General features: G+C 42.6%; 1 protein-coding gene across 3 annotated transcripts in view; it reads right to left on the reverse strand.

The window, feature by feature from the left end:
- Positions 1 to 21,732, reverse strand: part of elmo1 (engulfment and cell motility 1 (ced-12 homolog, C. elegans)) — a 101,765-nt gene that overhangs the window by 29,337 nt on the left and 50,696 nt on the right. For all 3 annotated transcript variants that reach the window (XM_083982811.1, XM_083982812.1, XM_083982810.1), the window contains 3 exons: positions 21,419 to 21,523; positions 19,880 to 19,988; positions 1,461 to 1,597 (listed from right to left, as the gene is read on the reverse strand). In XM_083982811.1, the coding sequence (XP_083838937.1) occupies positions 1,461 to 1,597; positions 19,880 to 19,988; positions 21,419 to 21,523 (351 nt within the window). The remainder of the gene's footprint in view (positions 1 to 1,460; positions 1,598 to 19,879; positions 19,989 to 21,418; positions 21,524 to 21,732) is intronic.

Below are 21,732 nucleotides of genomic sequence, written 5' to 3' on the forward strand. Positions count from 1 at the left end.
GTTTACCAGACTGGCTTATGAAACTCACGCTGCTGTTTTCCATCATTAAACTCACAGCAAAGTAACAGAGGATGATGCAACTTCAGCATCACTCTGCATTCAAACCAAATGAAGTTGTGAAAACTTAAGTATTTCAGGGTCACCTCCATGTCGGCCAGTGTGTGGCCCTTTGCAGCGGTGACATGTTGGACCAAGGGCAGAGAACCTGCAGAGCAAATGCTGAATTAAGCACTGGTTCACTTATGAGTGAGACACTTTTCCAATGCTGGCCATAGCCGGTGAAAATGAGCAGAGGACTGAACCACGACAAATCACTGTGTAAGCAGCGACTCGGACACAAGGTGGCTTGTAGCCTGTGTTGGTTTGCTTGGTGTTTGACACCATCAGATAATCATAATTTGTTTGACAAATCAGGGAAAAGTCACACGGCATCTGTTGTCTGCTTCAACCGATGCCCAACTGAATACACAACATACAATATCTTTCATAAACACCTCATTACTATCACCGTCTGGCTCCGCACACACACACATATTTCCTGTGTGAGCCGACACAACGTTCGCCATCTTGCAGGAAGTTTTTCATCTTCATCCCAGATTCCAGTGAGCTCCAAATGAAGATGTAGGAGCCTAATCAGCGCCTGGGCAATGGAGGCAGCTTATGTTTCATGTCAAAGAGACAGGAAAAAAACAATGCCGGAAAAATTCAAAATCTAAAAAGCCCTTAAGATATGATGCATGTAGTTCTTCCTCTCAATTTGTACTCAAAAAAAGCAACCCCTAAAGCATGCTCATCCATGCAAACAGGAGGAAAAACACATTTCCGTGTCTCTGCACCTTAATCAGGACTGATATTTGACTGTGCGTGCCGTCTCAGTAACTGACAGAACACGAGATATGATTATCACAGTTGTAACTAGGAGGGACCTACGTGACTGTGCTACATCACAATGGAAACTCAGTGATGTGCGACAGAAACCGTGTGTGACGATCCCACACAAAGACCTCACCTTAAAATAGCAAAAATGGCCCATTCTCAAAAAAAGACAAAATTGTTTTCATTCACACTGAAAGGCAAAATTACACTGAAAGGCACAATCAAAGCATTTTTTTTTCCAAAAAGCAGCGCTTTGCACTGCAAACAAAATCAGTGCAGTGAAATCTTACTGTGCTCATCCATTTTTAACTACAGTAGTCATAGATTTTAGCTGTGTCCCAATTCCAGACTACTAGTTATTATTACTAACTAAAGTAAATGGCTCAAAACAACATCTAAAAATTGGCTGCAAATTTCAAACTGTAAAATCAAATAGTATATACAGTATTAAAGTATCTAAAATATACTGTGTCATCAGTATGTGTTCTTGAATTTGCACTTGGTACCCTGAACCTGTACTGTGATTACAGTACATGGAACTGGGACACAGTGCTGGTTTTTATTCAGTTTAGCCTCCCACATACTTTGTTGAAGTCTTCACTTGTGGCTCTCATCTCCTTCCAGGTCTTGTTGAGCAGCTGGATGGAGATGCAGAAGAATTCCTCAAAGGAGCGATCATGGGTGAAGAACATGGGGTGGAAATCGTGGCAGTTTTCACTGGCTGTGGGCACAAGACAGACAGACTGTCACTGACAGCAGCGGCTGAGTGAAAGCAGATACCTGTGATAGAAACCATTTGATGCTTGCATTACTGTATGTCCAACATAACACGATAATAATGATTCATACAGCACTGGAATCAATTGCAATCAGTGCCATAAATAATTGGTGCATGTATTTGTTTTCAAACTTTCCAGGTATGTTACCCCATTCAATCATGGTTAAAACTAATCTTACAGCCAGACTCCCATCCACTGCATGTCTATATACACCGACATGTTGATAAAAGAACAGCTGGGTGGCCAGGAAAGGTCCATTTACTTTCTACTTCCTTTTCTACTCTGTTGAATGACTCATAATACCATATGTTGGCCTTCAATGTATAAATACGTAATTGGGCCTGAAGTAATGTGGCGCCAAGTCTGGACCAGAACACCTGAGTAATGCACAACAACAGGGACACACGCACAGTCATCAAATAACCACTGCTGAAAGGTTCTGAATTACGTTTAAAAGCAGCAAATGCTCTTGATGATCATACAAGATCATTCTGACACTTAGAGTAAATCATCATCAGACGCTGTGTGATAGATTCAAATTTGTGTCTAAACACGTCACTTTTCACGAAATAAGGAGTGTAGAGCAATACGAGATGTGACAGAGTGCTCATGGGAGATAATCTAACTGCCCCGAGGGGGATTCTCAGATTATGCATTACAGATGTGGCAGAGGGTTGATGTGTTTATAGGTTAGATGCTAGAAACAACAACTAGTAATGAGATCCAATCCTTCAGTGATGCACGATTGTGTGTTATTGAAAAATTAGACCCTCATCAACCTCAAACACACAAATAGCCCCTGGAGACAAATTGTGACCAACAAACACTGTTCCATCTGGATTAAGGTGAGATTTTTTCATTTTCCAAAGTCAGGGGTGGTTTATTTTCTTTATTAGCAGTGAACTCAGGCATCTCAACACCCACTATTTGTGTGAGTGTGTGTTTGAAATTGCAATGAGAGGGAGGAGGGAAAGCCAGGGCTCTCGAGCCCCCAAACCAAATTAACCAAGAGGTACAATAACAAGGCTTGACATTCATTTGAACTAAATTTGTCTCCCTCTCATCTTGCTGAGATGAGTGGCGGCCTTGTGCCAAAGGTTGGTTCGTTTAAAGAGTTTCAGAGCCGAGCAGCAGGGGCACTGGCCCACCACAAGCAGCCATGAAATTGGATGAAAGGGGTCAGGCGGCAATTGAAACTTCACAGTATAATGAGTGATGCCCGCAGGCCACGGGCACAGCGACCGGAGCCTTGATTTGGAGCGATGGATGGGAGATCAAGAGGAGAGCGAGGTGGAGAAATCCAAGGGGATGTGCTACCGGTGCCGGTAGTCAATCAAGAAACTAATGGAGGTGAGCCAAAACAGATGCTGACTGGCTGCTTAGTCAACAGTACGCTGACCCTCAGGGACAGAGAAGGAAAAAAAGAAGAGGAGATGAAAAAGGGTGAATTCAAGAAAAAAAATCTTTCTTCAATCAAGTAGTCTTTTTTGGCCGACTAGCAAAACTTCTTGTTAGGGTGAAGTTTAGAGTGACCTCTGAGCTAAATGGACTGTTTATTGATAGGACCAACAGAGCCCTGAGGTGGCAAGGTGAGTGGAATTACATGCCAAGGCTTATTTGGGAGATACAGACAGTGAGCAGTCTCATGTGGCTCCGCAGAAATTTCTCCATCCAGATTTTTTTTGCGAGGCGTAGCTGAGGCGCGGGCAGTTTTATTACCTCTCGCAGCGCTCAGCAGGACCCGAAGCAGCACGACGATGAAAAAACAAAAAAAAACATGTTCTGGTGCGTTGTTGCTCAAAATAGTTTGCAAACAGAGTTCTCCATTATCATACTCTTATTGCAAACTCACCCAAATGGCTACATCATGTGGACCACTGAATATTTCATCAAACAAACATATTTCACCCACGCTGAGGAAATAATTTAAGAGGGGAAATCTGGACGCAGCTGCTCAGCATTTCAGCAGCCGTTAGAGAAACACATCAGTATGGGATGTAATACTTACATCTACTGTACTTCATGAGGGGAATCTAGATATCATCAGTGTAGTCTGTATTCAGACAGGGTTTTCAGTCATTTTAGTTGTACCTCACTGCTCTAGATTTCATGACATGCCTGTTTTATTTTTACCTTCAGGGCGAGAGTATAAAAAGGGATACAATTTCGACACCGGTTCATTGAATTTGGAATTACACGCCCTCAAAGTCAGCACTTTCACTTTAGAGTTACTATCTCATTTCAAATTCAATGCTCTGAAACAGAGAGCCAAAACAATACTATCTTAATGGACCTGTGCTATACATCACTGAGCCCCTTAGGCATTACCAACTGTTTGAATGTACTGTCTGGCTCTTCAAAAGAAAAGTCCACAAAGGGGGGCAAAAATCAACAATTTGGTTCTTCCTTTTTTTTTTTTAGAGCTGCAGTTGCTTTCCAGTGAGCTGAAATGTCACAGCTGAATCATTCTCAACACTGCACCAATGCACTTAAAATGATCCGCCTGAACGGAGACGGCACGGAGTGAGTGCAAAGTCATGTTACTGTGATTAGGTAACTATTGCTTTAAGCCTTAAACCAGCCATGTTTTTTTTATGTTTTAACCAGAGCGATGCAGCGTTTTTATGATGGACACTGAGGCGACAATGATAAAATGAAACATATGCTACAAAATAAAATACTGCGTCACACCAACACCCTGGCTATTAGGGCTTTGCAGCTGGATTGATGTTAGAAAAGGGGAAACACAAACTCCTCACCACCACTCTTGCCCCAAATCGTTAGGCTGCACACGACCTTAATCTGAGGGGGACTGCAGTCATCCTGGGTGTGTGTGTGTGTGTGTGTGTGTGTGCGCGCGTGGCCTTAAACTCCCCTAATGAGTGAAGCTTCCTCCCCCTACACTTGTTTATCACATTAAGAAGCAGTGAGTGAATGAGGGTGGTTTTGGACATAGTGAGTGAGGTTAACATCAAGTCTCAGTGTGCAAAGACCTTAAGATGTGATGTGGTGTCCTTGCTGTCTGTGGCCAGAGAGCAGAGCAACAGCATTTGAGTTCAGCTGTTCTGTTCAGCTGAGAGTAAGTAGATATTGAAAGCTACATCTGCCATGACCTGTGCTCCTTGGACAGCTATATAACCTGAGGCTGAGCACTTATGTTCTGGCCTTGTAATTGGTTGAAACAGGTTATGTAAAAGCCTTTTTCACTTCCTTCCTCTCGCTGAGATGCAGCCTTCTCTCCCACAGGCAGCCTAACATACTCATGGATATGGGCCGGACGACCAGACACATCAAGTGCCTGAGGAGCTGGACACTTTTTGATGGAAGAGTCACACAGTCAGTGGTGTGAACGCACACACACACACACACACACACACACACACACACGCACTGCTTGTGGCTGGATGACATGCTACAAAGCAGCAGGGTGGATATGAACTCTCTCAATTTAAGTCACAATTTATAACTCTTTCCGGTCAAGCATATGGGTCCACACAGCAGACGGTCTGGATAGATGGAAAATGGGCCGTAATGACTTTCCTTTGTTCCGCACACTTTTCATCCATCTGTGCAGCCAGATGTTCGGTTCCTGTACCACCCGTGAACTAGGTAACAGGACACCGTGACAACCAGTTTAGGTTATGCTGAACCATATGCCCACAAGGATCGACAGAGCTCGATGCTTTACATGTATGCTGCAACACTTCTGTCACTGTCCAGAAGGCATGAAAAACCAAAGTCCAGGCACACAGGTTGGTTTGGAAACATTTAAAAGCCTTTTATTTTATTTAATGGGCAAGAGTCATTAAAAACACCAACACGTGTCGGCTTGCGCCTTCCTCAGGGTGTGTGAAGACAAGAGAGCAAACAAAGCAATTATAGTAGCAATCACTTCAGCTGTGAATCATTCAGTCTGTGCAATTTTCTTCCAGGCCTCCAGGAGGCTTCAGTCAAGACCAGTCAAGAACCAGGATGACCAAGGATACTTGCACACCTCCATCTTTACAAATACAACCGATCGAAATACTGTATTTCCTGCAGACAGTTTTCACCCTCCATGGCTCATTAAGAATATCCCTAATGGACAAATACAAATACAAAGACTAAGACGTATATGTGATTCTGATCAGGGTTTCAAAATCAGTCCATGGACATGCAGCAGCACTTTAGACAGAGAGGGTATAAAACCTAGCTTCTCACTCAGGCTCATAATAGGGCTCTGTCACTGGAGAGGATGGAATTGCTCAGCCCTAAACCTAAACAAGAGCAAGTTCAGAAACCCTATTTTGTAACAAACTACAGTAAAGAAGCTGTCCAGATCAAGCACATTATAAAGAAAAATTGGGATATCATTGAGTGACCCTTCTTTGCAAGAGGTATTTCCTGAACTGCCAGGTATCAGCTTTAGAAGTCCCTACAATCAAGGATAAACTAAAAATGATCTTCCTGCTCACAAACCAGACACCTGGCTTTGTCGACCAAAGGGCAACTTTTGCTGTGGTAACTGTAAACTCTGTGAAAACACGGTGAAAATGGACACTTTTAGGGATTAGAGTTTTATTAATTGTAACACTACCAATGTTGTGTACCGACTTGAGTGTATTTGTGGCTGTTTCTATATAGGCCTCACTAAAAGAAGACTGAGGGACAGAGTGGCTGAACACAGATGCCATTCGAACTGGGAATTTGCATGTTGTGCTTCCATGTAATGTTTGGCCATGGGACAATTCAAACGACTCATCTCTAAGAGTGTCAGGTATTGAGGTCATTAGTTTTGGTGGCAGGGGTTGGAGTCAAACACCTCAAGCAAAGAGACACATATTGGTTTCATGCCCTTAAGGTTTGACAGTCTGTCAGTTGAGTTGCCCCAGAAATTATAATCTTGCGTTCTTGTTCTGTATTGGTTCTTGACTGGTCTTGACTGAAGCCTCCTGGAGGCCTGGAAGAAAACTGCACATACTGAATGATTCACAGCTGAAGTGATTGCTACTATAATTGCTTTGTTAAAGCAGATATCAGTGGAATGTTTTTGTTAATATAAGTCCTAAATAGTCCTATTTTCCGTCAGCAATCACTTACATGAAGTATTTCAGCCTAAACACGAGTCTCTCCGTCACTCTGCTCTGCTGTAACCCGAGGAGAAAATTTTCCTTGTGGAATACAAGTGTTATCCAATGAGGAGAGAGAACGGCATGAAGGGCTGTGTGTGCAGCCAAGGGATGCGCGTGAATGTGGTGACGTAGCACGAGGACCAATTGATGCCTGACAAGGGCGGGGGCTGCTAACTCATGGTGCGTTCAAAGAAACTCGTACTTTGTGTTTTTCCTTCCTGTGAAGTCATACCAGTTCGATCTGGTACGAGTTCACGGGTCGGAAGTTACGAGTGGCCGTTATAGGGAACTTTCACAGACAACAGGATGGTAAAAACACGAGCTACGGGTTACCTGGAATGCTACCAAGTCGTAGTTGTGACTTGAAGCTGTAACTTACGGTTTCAAAAGCCTGCCTTGAACGCAGCATTAGCCGAAACGGCCGTGAAGCTGATATCTGCTTTAAATGAAACTGTTGCATAATGTGTTATTTTTATCTTATTTATGTTTGTTGTATGTATGCTGATCTGTTTCACCTGACTCCGTCTTTAAGTATGGCCTGAGCAAGCCATAAAGAATCACCCTTCTTAGTATAAATAAAGTTGCTACACAGCAGTGTTTCTGATGCAGAAGAAGGGTTTACACATTTGTTCCAGGATGGTGCGAATGAATCCTTTAAACTGCAGACTTTTGCTGCAGCTTGTTCAGCTACACGCCAACAGTGTGCCTCTGTTCTGCCCTTAAAAAGGACTGAATGTTTTCTATAAGGATCAATACTATTGAAGTTAGATGCAACTTTGCAGCTACTTTGTCAACAGTTTGTGGACACACAGGTCTTTTTACCATTAACTGTTTCAAAGTTTCCATATTTATACCTAGGAATTACAACCCAGAGGCTGCTGTGAAGGTTTTTCTGCTTCAGTTGCTCATGATTATGATCAGAGCCATATGACGTAAATGCTTCATAAGCTCTGTGGGCAGGGAGGAGTTCCAGGTCATTGGTTTCAGACAAATTAGACACATCGGTGCGGTGATGTTCCACAACATCACACAATATCATCAGGAAGGCAAGACGATGCAGAGGGTGCAGACAGTTCTCCTCTCTATTCATCTTCCCTCCATCCACCCATCCATCCATCCATCCATCCTTCTACTGAGATGTGTGTGGCTATGTGCCGAGGTCAGGTGTCACCAACATCCCCCTAATGTGAATGTGCGACTCTGTTCACGAGCATGTGCGTGCATGTGAATGTGAACGCGACAGAGTGTGGGACAGCTGTCGCCTGTCATGCTCTTATCAGAGTCCATTCAACGTGAAGACTCCGAGGGCTCGGTGACGTCAGCAAAGAGCTAATTACTCAACTGGCCACCACATGAGCGCCGGGAATGGGAGAGGTGACTAAGCATGTGTGTTAAGAGCGTTTGTGTGTGCAGCTGGGAGTCTGTGTATGCATGAGAGAAAAAGACGAGAGAGATGTGTGGGCTGAATGCCACCCTGACATCTGTCAAGGTCCGGTGTGTATTTGTTTGTGTGTACGTGCGCACAAAGTAAACGAAACAACCCTCAGAGTCACCTTGCAGCGATGCCACATGATGAATACACAGCGAAAAGTGTCATCCTCACTCTAATTACAATACCAGCATGCCCTGATGTCCAACTGTGACAAGGGGAGTGTGTATGCGCGTGTGTGTAATGTGTGTGTCCAGTGAGCAGCGTCAGCACCATCTTTACAGTCCAGTCACTGTTTACGCGTGTGCAGGATGCCAAGGCAGCAGGTACACAGGGATGAGATGCAAACCATGGTCGTCTGGATGACTTAGCAGGCTAACAGCAGGCACTTCTCATGCATGTAACTTCTGCCAGATTAAAAAGAGCCTGCAGTAATGCTACTTATTAGAGCAAATCTATCAATTTATAGTCATTATCAGATCTGTGCGGCTCTAATTGGTTAAAAACTCAGTCATGTATACACTGTGGCTTTCTTCTGTCTGCCATTTTGATCTAGGTCCTGCACAGTTTACACATTGTCCCCAGGAACAACAGTGAACTGGTCATGTGATGCTTTTAGACTCAGAAACAGGGAACATTATTTCTTGCTTCTCCACAATTTGAGTCATGGGGTCAAATAAAAATGTTTATTTTTGCTGTTTCTATGCTTGTTTTCTCTAAGTGTTTGCTGTGGTCTCGCCAACACTGAATCCTCTCAGAACCTCCTCCAGTGCGTGCGCCTGTTGAATAACTTGTTTTGAAATGAGGCACCATCTTGGAGCACTGCGTGTAGCTCACTTCATCTTGCTAGCTGCTCTGTAGAGTAGACTCTAGACCAAATAAGTCACTTTAAAATGTGATGTCTCAGCGTTTCTGAGTTTGGAGCCTGTGGAATGTGAAATGATAAATCAGTTTTATAATGTTTGGGCCACACCGGCAGGACCGTCTGGTTGTATTGATCACGAAATAAGGGGCGCCTGGAGAATGAGGTCACGGGCGAAGTCTCTTCTCTGAAATGCAAGATGAGGAAAAGAAGCAAGAGCTGTATAATGCTGCACAAAATATTTGTCCACAGGACTGAATTGGTTTTTCAATTCATTTTGAGTTTATCTACACTGTGTATTTCATTTCAGGGAGGAAGAGAAGCATGTGAGGAACCTTGATTGGATAAGAAATAGGGAACAAAAATAGGGAAAAGTCAAAGCCTGGTTTCCTCTGTGGTTTCTAATTACATAACTAAACCATTTTAGCATGCAGAGTCCCCAACAATGGTCAAGATGCATTAGAGGACAGAGGAAGAGCGAGGCATAGCGAAGCGGCAGATGGAGAGAGGAGAAAATGAGACAGAGGGAGGCATGTAGCGAATCCATCAACGCTCTAGACTGAGACACATATCCAACAAATTTAGCAGTACATCTGTTTCCGCAGACATCTCATATTCTCACAAATACAATAAAGCTTGTTCATCCGCATTTAGCTGTGAGTTTTCTATCAAGGCAGAGCTGCCCCAGGATGAATTCATATGAAACACAACTCCTGTTTTAGACTACAACAGACATCCTGCCAGACTATTCTGAAGGCAAATCTCAGATCAGACGTGGTGATTCATGCTCATGCAAACAAATTACATCTGTCTGAGTTTGCCAAAAACAGAAACAGAATTGTTTAATCATAACAAAGCAACTGAAAAAAACAAACTTAGAAGCACATATGTGCTCACACAGACATGGAGGCACACAAACACAGCCTGGATCTGTGAATACGTCAGAATTACGCTTGAATACTAGAAATAGACACTTTTAGAGTTATGAGTATTTGAGGTATGGGCATTTGTTTCTCCTGTCACCAGATACAAGAGCTAGACATTAGAAGTTTTATTTTATTCATAACATCTATATTTATGTGATCACATTTGTTTGTAATCTCTCTTTAATGATTTAAGATGAGAGTCTAGTGCTGTACTATGGTCTTTAAATGTTTAAAGAGTTCTTGAGCCAGGGGTTTAATCAACTAAACTGTTAACAAGGTGCGCTGTGTTTGATTACCCGTCCACCAAGGGTTGTAGAGAAGTGACATGGGACCAGAGCGTCTGAAAAACTCCACAGATGTTCAGAACTTGAGATTCTGGAGCAGCCATCTGCCAAGTTTGTTGTTATTTGTGCAATTTAAAAACCTTTCGCAGTTTTGCGACTGGGGCTGTGAAGTGGAAAACCCCGAAGAACGCTCTCCACCAGTATCACAAGCCTAAAACTGACAAGTGAAGTGTGAAGTGGCTGCTGACTGCCAAATAGATGCTCATGTCACGACTTGAAGGATACTTGGGATTCCGAGCTCGGCCTTTCGCTCACTCACCACCATCCACTCTGCTCATGATTCACATTGGGAAACTTATGGGAGGGATTATCAGATACAACCTTGAGATTTAACAAGCCATTTCCAATGGGGTCAAGCTTTCCAAGCTAATGTTCTGCTAATGTTAGCATACTAATGTTTGATCCACACAAACCGGCAGTAATTTAAAAACAAGTATAGAAAACTAAGACTAAGATTTATTAAGAACCCCTTAGAAAGTCATATTCTCCCCCCTAGCCACTGCTAATGTATCGTATTAATTACTAGATAATGTAATGGCTTGTCAGCATGTGAGGAAAAATGTCTCTGTGGGTCAGAAATGTAATTAATCCAATTGAAGTGATAATCTACTCCAAGTCTATTGAGTTTCAAACACGAACCCCCTGGAGGTTTGAAAGGTGGATGTTACGTTTGCAGTCATTATGCAGAACTACAACAGGAGCTGATTGAATCCATATTGGTCACAACCTATGATGCCTGGAAATGAATCAAAAAGTATGAAATTAATAATGAATAAAATAAGAGTAATTATTACATCTCACAGTGGAAAATGTGTTACCATTAGTTGAATAGTAGAGACCCATGTCCTATCTAATATGGATGGCTTTATGAGGGATTATATATATATATATAATAGTGTATAATATAAATATAATATTTTATCCTATGCATATTTTTTTATTTTTTATTTTATATTTTTTGGCTCTTTTTTTGCCTTTATTTGATAGTACATAGTGAGATAGACAGGAAAGGGGGAGGCAGAGAGAGGGGGAATGACATGCAGGAAAGGTCTGCCCGACGCGGGATTCGAACCGGGGACACCTGCGTTGAGGACTGTAGCCTCTACATGGGGCGGCCGCTTTAATCACTGCGCCACGCACCATCCTATGCATATTTAATATTACACTGTCCAAAAAGATGAAATTACTTTTACCATTTCCTGTCAAGTCCTTGGTGTATGCATGCATGTTCCAACGTAACATCTCATTTTGGCCCTGGCTGTGTGCAGCGGAGCAGTGTCAGTGGGAGTTGTTGTGGCATTGAGTGTAGAATCACTTGCTAGATTTGGACTTACGGTACATACACTGTAAGAGGAAGTGACCAGGCAGCCAGCAACAGCAGAGACTTTATACAGTGGGATACAGTGACTGGATGTTGCCTTTACTTGACTCGCTCTTAAAGCACATATATTCAAATTTTCTTCCAACGCTGTGATTCACTACTAATGAAACCCTGAAAATTAGCAGGGTTACCAGGTGACAAGGTTCAGACAAAATCTGCTTTCAATGTTGAGAACCATTAAAAAAGACATATTTGATTTAAAACTGAGTTGACCAATAACCAATCATAAAAAATAAGTTGCCCAGGAGTTAAAGCACCACTCATGAACTTCCTAGTTTCTTTCTTCTTTTTGTGGCAAGCAATTTCATACATTTTTATTTCTCATATCTCATTCCGCCACTGTCCACTATCAATAAAAACAGATAAAATAGCCCCATTATCCTAAACATAAAAAACCCCATTAATTTTCTGAAACGACACAAAGCACATGGATGCCTAAAGAGGCAGAGAGAACCCACATTTACTCAGCTGGAAGTGAGCAGCACTTTCTGATGCTAAAACTAAATGACCAAGGAGGGACATATAAATGTTAATGCTGTTCTTGAGAAGAGACAATGAAAACAACAAAAAAATCAATCCAAACATCCCAGAGACGTTGTGTTGTGATGCTGTACAGCTCGGTTGTGTGACGGGAGCTGTCCGTGGTGCTGAACATGGCCTTTTGTTCTGACCTTGGCTGATTGCTCAGTGATGGAGGAGACAGCTACAAATATAAGGACATCAATGTGACCGTCAGTCTGGAGCCTGGCCAGACCTGCCTGTCATATACACTGTGTGTGTGTGTGTGTGTGTGTGTGTGTGTGTGTGTGTGTGTGTGTGTGTGTGTGTGTGTGTGTGTGTGTGTGTGTGTGTGTGTGTGTGTGTGTGTGTGTGTGTGTGTGTGTGTGTGTGTGTGAGTGTGTGAGAGTGTGTGTGCAGGTGCATTTTTCTGGTCCTTTTTCCAGTTTCATGTGTGAGGCTGCTATGCATGTGTGTGTCCGTGGCCAGACCCGCCATAGCTCACCACCCTGCTCTCGATCTCAGCAGCGAGACGCCACGCCGTGAATCACCAAGCAGGGCCATTATTCCCCATGCCTGGCCCTTTCTAAATAACTTCATAAATATTCCATGGGCCGGCTTAAACAGGAGAGTCGGAAAAGTCATGGCTTGGTGCCTCACCGACGCAGATTCCATTAAGCCTGCGTTTCAGCAGAAACATGGTGGGACAATTAATCTTTTAGGGATCTGAAGCAGGGCAGCAACAAATGCACGAGTGGGAGAGAAGAACAGAGAGGTTATGAATTAATGGAGGAGGGTGGGAGAGAGAGAGAGAGAGAGAGAGAGAGAGAGAGAGAGAGAGAGGAAAGAGAGAGACAGGACAGAAAGAGTGACACCTGGAAAGTGTTATGAATTATGTAGGATCTAGCTGACAGCTGATTCAACCAAACAAGCTCCCTTGCCTCCTTTCCCCAGACCAAATCTACATAGAAATATCTTAGCAACCAAAAGGGAAAATGTCAAATGTCTCAAAATGAGCATGCTGCTAAATGGATAAGTGGAATAGAAGAAAATCTCTTGACCTGAAAAAGCATCGGCAACAACTGTCATAAAACATTCTTGACTGGCGTCTTTGTTGTTTATGAATGTGAGATGCTGTTTGTCTTGTGGTGTACTTGGTGTCAATTTCATCAAATCCAAGCGATGGAGAAAGAGAGCCAGTGCATGAAAGCGTGAGAAAGGATTACAAGTCTGAGAGGGACAGAGCCACAGAGAGGGAAAAAACAGAGAGCCCGAGAAAAAGAATGAAGAGAGAGAGAAGAGTGAGGAACATTAAACTGGAAAGAGGGCTAGATGAGACGAGCCAGGAAGAAAGGCAACTTCAATAGCCTCGGGCAATTCAAGACTCCCTTGGTGTTTTATCCTCATGAGAAAACAAGAGGACAGTGTCTGGCCCCTGCCGCAGCCACACTGGCATTTCACATCGATGGAGAGAGCAAATGAGCCACTAAGACGTCGCCACCATCACAATTAATCCGCTGTCTTTTTCTTCTGCTTTTATGCACATAGGGTAGTGGGGCAGAGGAGGGGGAGGTTAAAAAAGGTAAATGAAGTGAATACGTTTTTGCACCAGGGGTTCAGACTTGTTTAATAGAAACCAGGTTTGAAAGACCACCGTGGCTTTAGAATTACAGAAAATGGTCTCGTTGGTTTTGATGAGGTTTTGGAAGCTGCTTTGCGTCTTGGTCTGGCTCTGCACTATTAAACATTTAGAGGTTACAGCTGCTTCTACGGCTATATTAACTTATTCTTGCATGCTTTGTATCTGCTACTGCACTGAGGCTTATGTTGGGTGAAGGATTATTCACAAGAACATTCAAATGTCAGCTGCTGGGTTACAGCAATGGATGACCAATACTACAAGTCTAAAGCCAAGCTAGCAGGTCTGTAACGCTAGCCTATCACCACAACAGTTAAATTAGCATCCTAACGTGCTTACAATGGCACTGCTAACATGCTGATGTTTAGACTGTTTGCATGATAATAATTGCTAATTAGAAAAAAACACAAAGTGCAGCTGATGCTGAATGTCCTCTGTATTGCAGGAATTTTGTCAAAAACCAAAGAAGTGCATAAATTTACAATTTAATGTGATGCTAAATTTTAACTTATAAGATCCACAAAGTCATTCTGATGAATTTTAATGGAGCGTGCATGTCATGGCCCTCCATCCAAATGTTGTCAAGACATTTGATCCTAAAAATCACAAATGTCAACCTCACTGTGGTGGGAAAAGTCAGGGGATCAACAAAATCATTAGGATTCACCCTCTGGGCATCGTGAATGTCTATACAAATATTTTTTTAAATGGCATTTCATCCAGAAGCTGTTGACGACTGACCAACACTGCCATCCATAGAACCACACTGTCAGATATAAACGATGTTGGCATTCTTCATCTAGTGATTGGCTGTTGCAGAAATGATTCCTCCACACTGTGAAAAATGGTGCGGTGCAGAAAAAATAATCCGCTTGAAATACCACTGTTACACTTTAGGTTATGGATGGAATAGTGCGTCACGGTTTCTGATACTACTTGGACTCAAATACCACACTATCAAAACTGATAAAACGTTTCAGAGACACAGACGCTCCCGCTAACATCCTCATTAGTGTCAGGTATTTCATTGTTTCTCTGTTGAAAGGTCAACCGAATGATGACAGTCAGTGCAGAGCAGAGACTCATTTCTCTCCCAGCTCTCCCCTGGGAAATGTACACTCATGCCCTTACATCACACACACACACACACCACCTCTAATGACCAGCCGTTACTCACGGAGCATTTACAACACCTGCCCGGCCCATGTTACATTCATCTTGCTCATATATTCATTAGTGTGTGTTAATATACACAGGGCTAATGGGGTGTGTATGGAATTGCATTTAGTCCTCTACAAGAGAAGACGCAGTGAGGATTATGGCTGGGACACAGTGGCTTCCTCCCATACGAATAAGGCACATATAGAGCTCCGTGAGTATGAGTCTGTGCAAATATTTACTGCAGCTGTGACAGAGATGGATGGGAACATTAAGATTTGGGACGAAGTAAATATAAATATATCAAAATGTTGACATTCTCCTCCTGTACCCAGTGATTTCCTTCAAGGGATTTGTTTTATTTTATTCCCTTTACACATTTCATTTTTCAGTGTGTGCCCATAGATGACCTACTTGTGTGTACAGGAATCCTGTCATGTCTCATGGCAGCAGACGGTATCTATAGACGGATGGGCCATTCTCTGCAGCTTATGGGTTCACCTTACCAATTCTTATCTGTCCCTGCTTTTTACACATACACACATAAACACTGTACCACATCATAAATATTAATAGTAGGTTTAGTCTCCTGGGATAACAGCCTCAGTAAAGAGGACATTATACAGCTACTGGGAACAGAAAGGCCCCAGAACTACAAGTCAAGGTCATCGACATTATTCAACTCAGGCACTCGGTCCTGCAGGGAGATTTCAGTGCCACAACACAACACTAGTTTCCTCTTCATCAAAATAATAGAAAACACAATTTGCGAAAGCGGAATAATTTCAAAAGAAGGTTTTCTGCTAAATAAAGAACGCACAAATCGGGAAGAATCTGTGGGTCTGGCTGCATATTCTCATCACAGTGCCAGAGTAAATTACGTGAAATCCTGCATTTGCCCAAGCTCTACTTATTTGAACAAGCAAGTCTCTCAGAAACAAAGTCTTATTCATAATGACGGCCTGGCATTCATCCTAGGGATTTAGCCATATTGCATAAGCCTTCAACTACATGCTTAGAAAAGCCATAGAGATAAAGATGTTTTCCCTATTTTGGGACCAGTCTGGTCTCCTAATCTGCATTTTGATATGAATGAGGTTAAAGTGACATTTCAAAGAGACAAAAGGGAAGCAATTTTGGTCCACTAAGTGCGAAGGTCAAAAGGCCATGTGCAGGGGATCACATTCGGATAAAAAATTCCTCAGATAGTCTGCATAAAAAAAGTAGATACAAGTAGATACACGCACAAGTGAAAAATTAGGACTAAAAATAACCACCATCAATGAAAGAAGTCAAGCTAAAAGCTCAATATGTGCGTTCACGTGTCAAAAGGCTCCACAGGAGACATGACCCGGCTCTTCACCTAGACTAGAACCCTCCACTTACCCACCCCAGGTCTCTCCAGGTCAGGGCAGCTACATTAGTGTAATAAAGCGCTGCAGACAGCCTCTTTACGGTTGATATAAAATATCGAGATCCATTTGCCTTTGCTGACTGTGTGCTGAGAATTTGATGAGGACAGGGAGGAGGGTGGAGACATTTTGCATTAGAGCAGAGTCTGGCAGCGATAAGAGCAGCAAAGAAAAAAAAGGACAGGAAAATTACAATATGCTTAGAAATGTTTAAAAAAGAAAGTATTCCTGCACCTTCTTATCTTGTATTGAAACCTAGCCTGGCTCTTTTATCAGTAACATTAAGAAGAGATGAGAGAAATCGGGCGAACTTCCTTTGAATATTTCTAAATAGGCATTGAATATTTCTAAATAGGCATAGAAACATAAGTGGACACTATTCTTTCAATAAAGTCTGATGTTCTTCATGCAATTTACAGACAAGAGAGAAGAATATGGGGTGAAATTACTGCCAAAACCCCACAAACCCGCAAAGCAGGTTTTACTCACGCCCAAACAATTCACAAACAAACTCAGTGTGTTTTGCAAATACAAAACATCATTCACAAACTAATGCATTTGTTCACAAATAAGAAATGCACACTATCGAATAAATACACCATGCTTCAGAGACAAAAAACATATTTCTTCAAGTAAAAGGAAAAAAATCCTTCAAGTATAAAAACACAATTCTACAACTACAACTACAATTCTACAACTACAAACACAATTTTACAACTACAACTACAATTCTGCAACTACAACTACAATTTTACAACTACAACTACAATTCTACAACTACAACTACAATTTCTACAACTATGGAACTGTCACGTGACTTTTGGCAGTAATATTCCACCCTCCGCGCTGATCCACACACTTGCACTCACAGCCAGACCTGTAATTCGCACTCCACAACAACAGGTGGTGCTGCTGAGTCAATAGGCCTATGTCACGGCACAGCTCATAGCCCGAAGTGCAGTGTACCTGCTCAACCTAAACAGATGACAGATCTCCAAAAGTGGGGTCTAGACGATGTGGTGCCACTTGAAAACGAACAATAAATAGTTATAATAATTGTTATGAACTAATTTAGGTAGAGTGTGGCGTTTTGTTCATGCAGTTTGTAGAAACACCGGCAACTTTATGTTGTTAACAGACATGAGAGCCGTTGTGGTGGGCTGGGCTCCTGCTAGCACTAGCACTAGCACTAGCCTCAGCCAGAGCGATAGATATAACATCCTTGTAACAATTGTTATATCTATCGCTCTGGCCTCAGCCTCCTCGCACTAGTCCTCACAGTTGAATAAGGTGTGAAACTGACTGCTGATTAATCTGATTCTCCCCCAGCTGCTCCAGGGAAAGCAGCTAAGCAGCTGGATGTAGCACTGGGTTTTAGCCTCTTCCACCCACTTTGGAGCCGGGTAGGCCTACTACTACACCGGCGTCCGGCGAGAGGAGGCTGCCTTAGTTTATTCCGTAACCAGGGTGACTATCGGAGGTGGCTGTACACTGCTCGGCGATTTTGGATCGTTAAAAATCCCTGGTAGTCACCCTTATATCCACCACTTCCTGGAGAATGACGCTCCATTCCACCGTTAGCCTGCTGTATTGTTGATAGCATAGACTGGTTGATAGACATTGGCCGTGATGACTTTATTTATAATCATCGCGTAATTTTAATGAGAACAATACGGACGAGGTTTTAGCTTTACTCTGATGTTAATTAAGTCTATAAAACGAATTGTTGACCAAACATTTTAGATTAGCTGGGCTAACCGTTAGCTGTTAGCCGTTAGCAATGTCAATAAACAATAACTCAATAAACGGCCCATGAAAAAAATATTATTTTCCAGCGGATATCCTAGTTCCAACATGCCTGAGCTAACTGGAGTAGTTTCATGTCGTGTCCCACAACGGGAGGGTTTTGACAGCTGACGTCCTGATGTTAGTTTGCTGCTGCTGTCAACTTAGCTGTCAGCAGCAGCAAAGCTAACAACTATGACAACCATGACTAATTACAAAAACGTGCACACAGAATACACAGAAATAGTATGTTTTGTTCAATAATTAGTTTTATAAACTTAACAAACATCAGATTTAGTCACAGCGGTTTTGGCAGCCCAGAGCCCCCACATTTGGTGCCTACACCAAGCTGGTAGCTAACGCTACCAGCTAGCCGCTAATGCTACCAGTTAGCCGCTCGCTACAATGCTACTAAAACCGTGGTGTGACGCAATGGATCAAGTGGTGATATATAATAAACTAAGGCAGCCTCCCCTCGCTGGACGCCGGCGTTGTTGTGGTGTACCGGGCTCCAAAGTGGGTGGAAGAGGCTAAAACCCAGTGCTACACCCAGCTGCTTTCCCTGGAGCAGCTGGAGGAGAATCGTACTTCGGGCTATGAGCTGTGCCGTGACATAGGCCTATTGACTCAGCAGCACCACCTGTTGTTGTGGAGTGCGAATTACAGGTCTTGCTGTGAGTGCAAGTGTGTGGATCAGCGCGGAGGGTGGAATATTACTGCCAAAAGTCACGTGACAGTTCCATAGTTGTAGAATTGTAGTTGTAGTTGTAGAATTGTAGTTGTAGTTGCAGAATTGTAATTGTAGTTGTAGAATTGTGTTTGTAGTTGTAGAATTGTAGTTGTAGTTGTAAAATTGTGTTTGTAGTTGTAGAATTGTAGTTGTAGTTGTAGAATTGTGTTTTTATACTTGAAGGATTTTTTTCCTTTTACTTGAAGAAATATGTTTTTTGTTTCTGAAGCATGGTGTATTTATTCGATAGGTGCATTTCTTATTTGTGAAACAAAATGCATTAGTTTGTGAATGATGTTTTGTATTTGCAAAACACACTGAGTTTGTTTGTGAATTGTTGGGCGTGAGTAAAACATGCTTTGCGGGTTTGTGGGTTTTGGCAGTAATTTCACCCCATAGAAGAACCCTGCAATGCAGTCAAGTCTAAATCCTTTATGGGAAAAAAAACAGACATGAGCAGAGGAAAAGGGCACATCGTTTTTAAAATGGAGCTAAAAATGCCGTCTCCCTCCCCACAGGGAGCAGCAGGGGTCAGTCGGGAGCGGAACTGAGACGGACTCACACATTTAAACAAGTAAAGACAAATGAAAAGGGCACATCAATTTGGAGTGGACGTGGGCACAGCATCTCTTTCTCTGCACAGTGTGTCTCCCTGAGGCGGTATATCATGCTGAAAGGGGCTCAATGGGGTGAGATGCATCACTAAGTAATGAACCCCTGGCAGCACAATTACTGAGCATGATGGTTGCTTTCATCTTAACAGCGAGGCGACGTATGGACTTGTGACAATGTGTGTCCAGATGTTTGTACTGCTGGACACACAACTGTAAGCTCCTGTGTGAGTAAAGCACTCCCTGAGCCGCTTCCTACTGTCTGTATGCTCACTCTGGAGATAATGTGAGCCATGTGGAAGCTGTGTCGGTGTGTGTTGCTGATGTTGTAGACTTACGAAGCTCGCCCACTTTGAGAATCTCACAGAGCATCTTGGTGAGCTCGATGCTGCTGCGCCCAAACGGACACTCGTGCTTGTCTTCTCGGCTGCTGTTCTCCAGGACGATCTGCAGACACAGGCGATGTAATAAGGCGAATGAGTGTGTGGTGATGATGGTTTGGTGAAATATACAAAATGTGACAAAGGTACCAGTAAATGATGAAGGGGTGAATGGTTTGGTGTCACCTACAAGACTGTACTAACATGATAAAATGAATTTGCTGGAACAAAGCGTTGTGGTCTATAAATTCCTATACAAAGCCTTAATATCACTGAAATGTAGGTTAAAAATAGAAAGTAAATCTGGATGCAGATTAAAGCCCTTTATGTGAAGATTTCTTATTTGATATATTGCATTTGGGTATCTTTCATCCCATTCATCCTCAGTGGCAGCGGGTGGTGGCAGCATGCACTGCCATCTGCTGCAGCATCTTTCTGACACTGCAGCTTGGCTAAAGAAAAATGTTGGTGTCCTACAGTTTAATCATTTTATATGAAAATAACACATTTAGACTATTTTGTGGCCTTGGCAGAGATATGCAGTCTCAGAGTGCCCTTTGCTTTCATATTTGCATTAATTCCCAATGCAACATTGGCTTGTCACATTGAAGGTTATAATGCCAAAAAACATTTCCATTATGGTTGAAAATATTAGTCATTATTTGACCTTATCTGACCCTCTGAGCTACTGTTGGAAGGCAAAAAAATATAAATTAAAGTCGCAACAGCAAAAGTCACTCTAATTATGTGGGTGGTGGCAGTGTGCCATAAATGAGGCCATCAAGGTCCCAATCATTTTAGCTGCTGACAGTTTCATTTGGGAAATTGGAGGCTCTGTTTTCCCCCTCTGGTCGACTGATAAGGGCTGAGTCGGCTCAGCTAAGACATCTTTTTTCTCACTTTCAAGTCCACAGGCAGAGTTACACGCCGGCATAATGCCTATTTACAGGTGTGGTGATTAAATTGCTGCTTAAATGTGGACTGTCCATACTAATACACACACAATATTTAATCACATAAGACAGCTGTGTGGCTGCCGTAAATTTGTTCCAACTAACCTGATTCAGCAAGAGGAAGCGCAAACCACTAATCACCAAAGCCAGTGAAAACACAGCTTTTAGACTAAAAATAGAGCAGTTCAACTGGAGTGATGGTTTCTATTAATGTAAAGAAAAGTTATGTTGCATGTGGTGAGTGTCTTATACAAATAACATGAATAAAATGCTTTAAGTCATCCCACTGTTGCTTGGGGACTTACTCTGAAAAGAATTAAATCATTTCTCTTGTCTGGGCTGAGTAACCTCATGAAATGTAGTTTTCGCTGAGTGAAAATTTGGGCGCGAGCCAGAAACCACAAACAAGTGAGCGAGTGAGCTGGAGGGAGGAAGGTTTGGTAGGAAGCAGAGGTGACGAGGAGAAACACAACACCAGAGAAATGACCGAGCCCTGTGTGTGTTAGTGTGTCTACTGCACGTGAAAGTGTATGTGCGTGCTTACCCTGATGTAGGCGTCCTGGTGATGTCGAGCAAAGTACAACATGTTGTCCAGAGCCAGCATGCCTGGAGGAATCTGGGTGAAATCCACAGCTGGATTCACATGGTTCTGAGAGACACAGAGGAGGAGGAGGAAGGTGAGACATTTACTTCAACACATACTAACAATTCACTTTATTCTTTTAGGTATAATCCGCTGCAGGCCGTATTTACCCAGTAACTGAGTGTCACAGCACAAAACGTTCCCAAATGGGAGCAACCTGGGTTCAAATTGACAAACAGAACTGTGATAGGATTTTTGATATAAATATTGCAAAA

This window comes from Trachurus trachurus (genome assembly GCF_905171665.1).
Source record: "Trachurus trachurus genome assembly, chromosome: 11".
In the NCBI taxonomy this organism is placed as follows: Eukaryota; Metazoa; Chordata; class Actinopteri; order Carangiformes; family Carangidae; genus Trachurus; species Trachurus trachurus.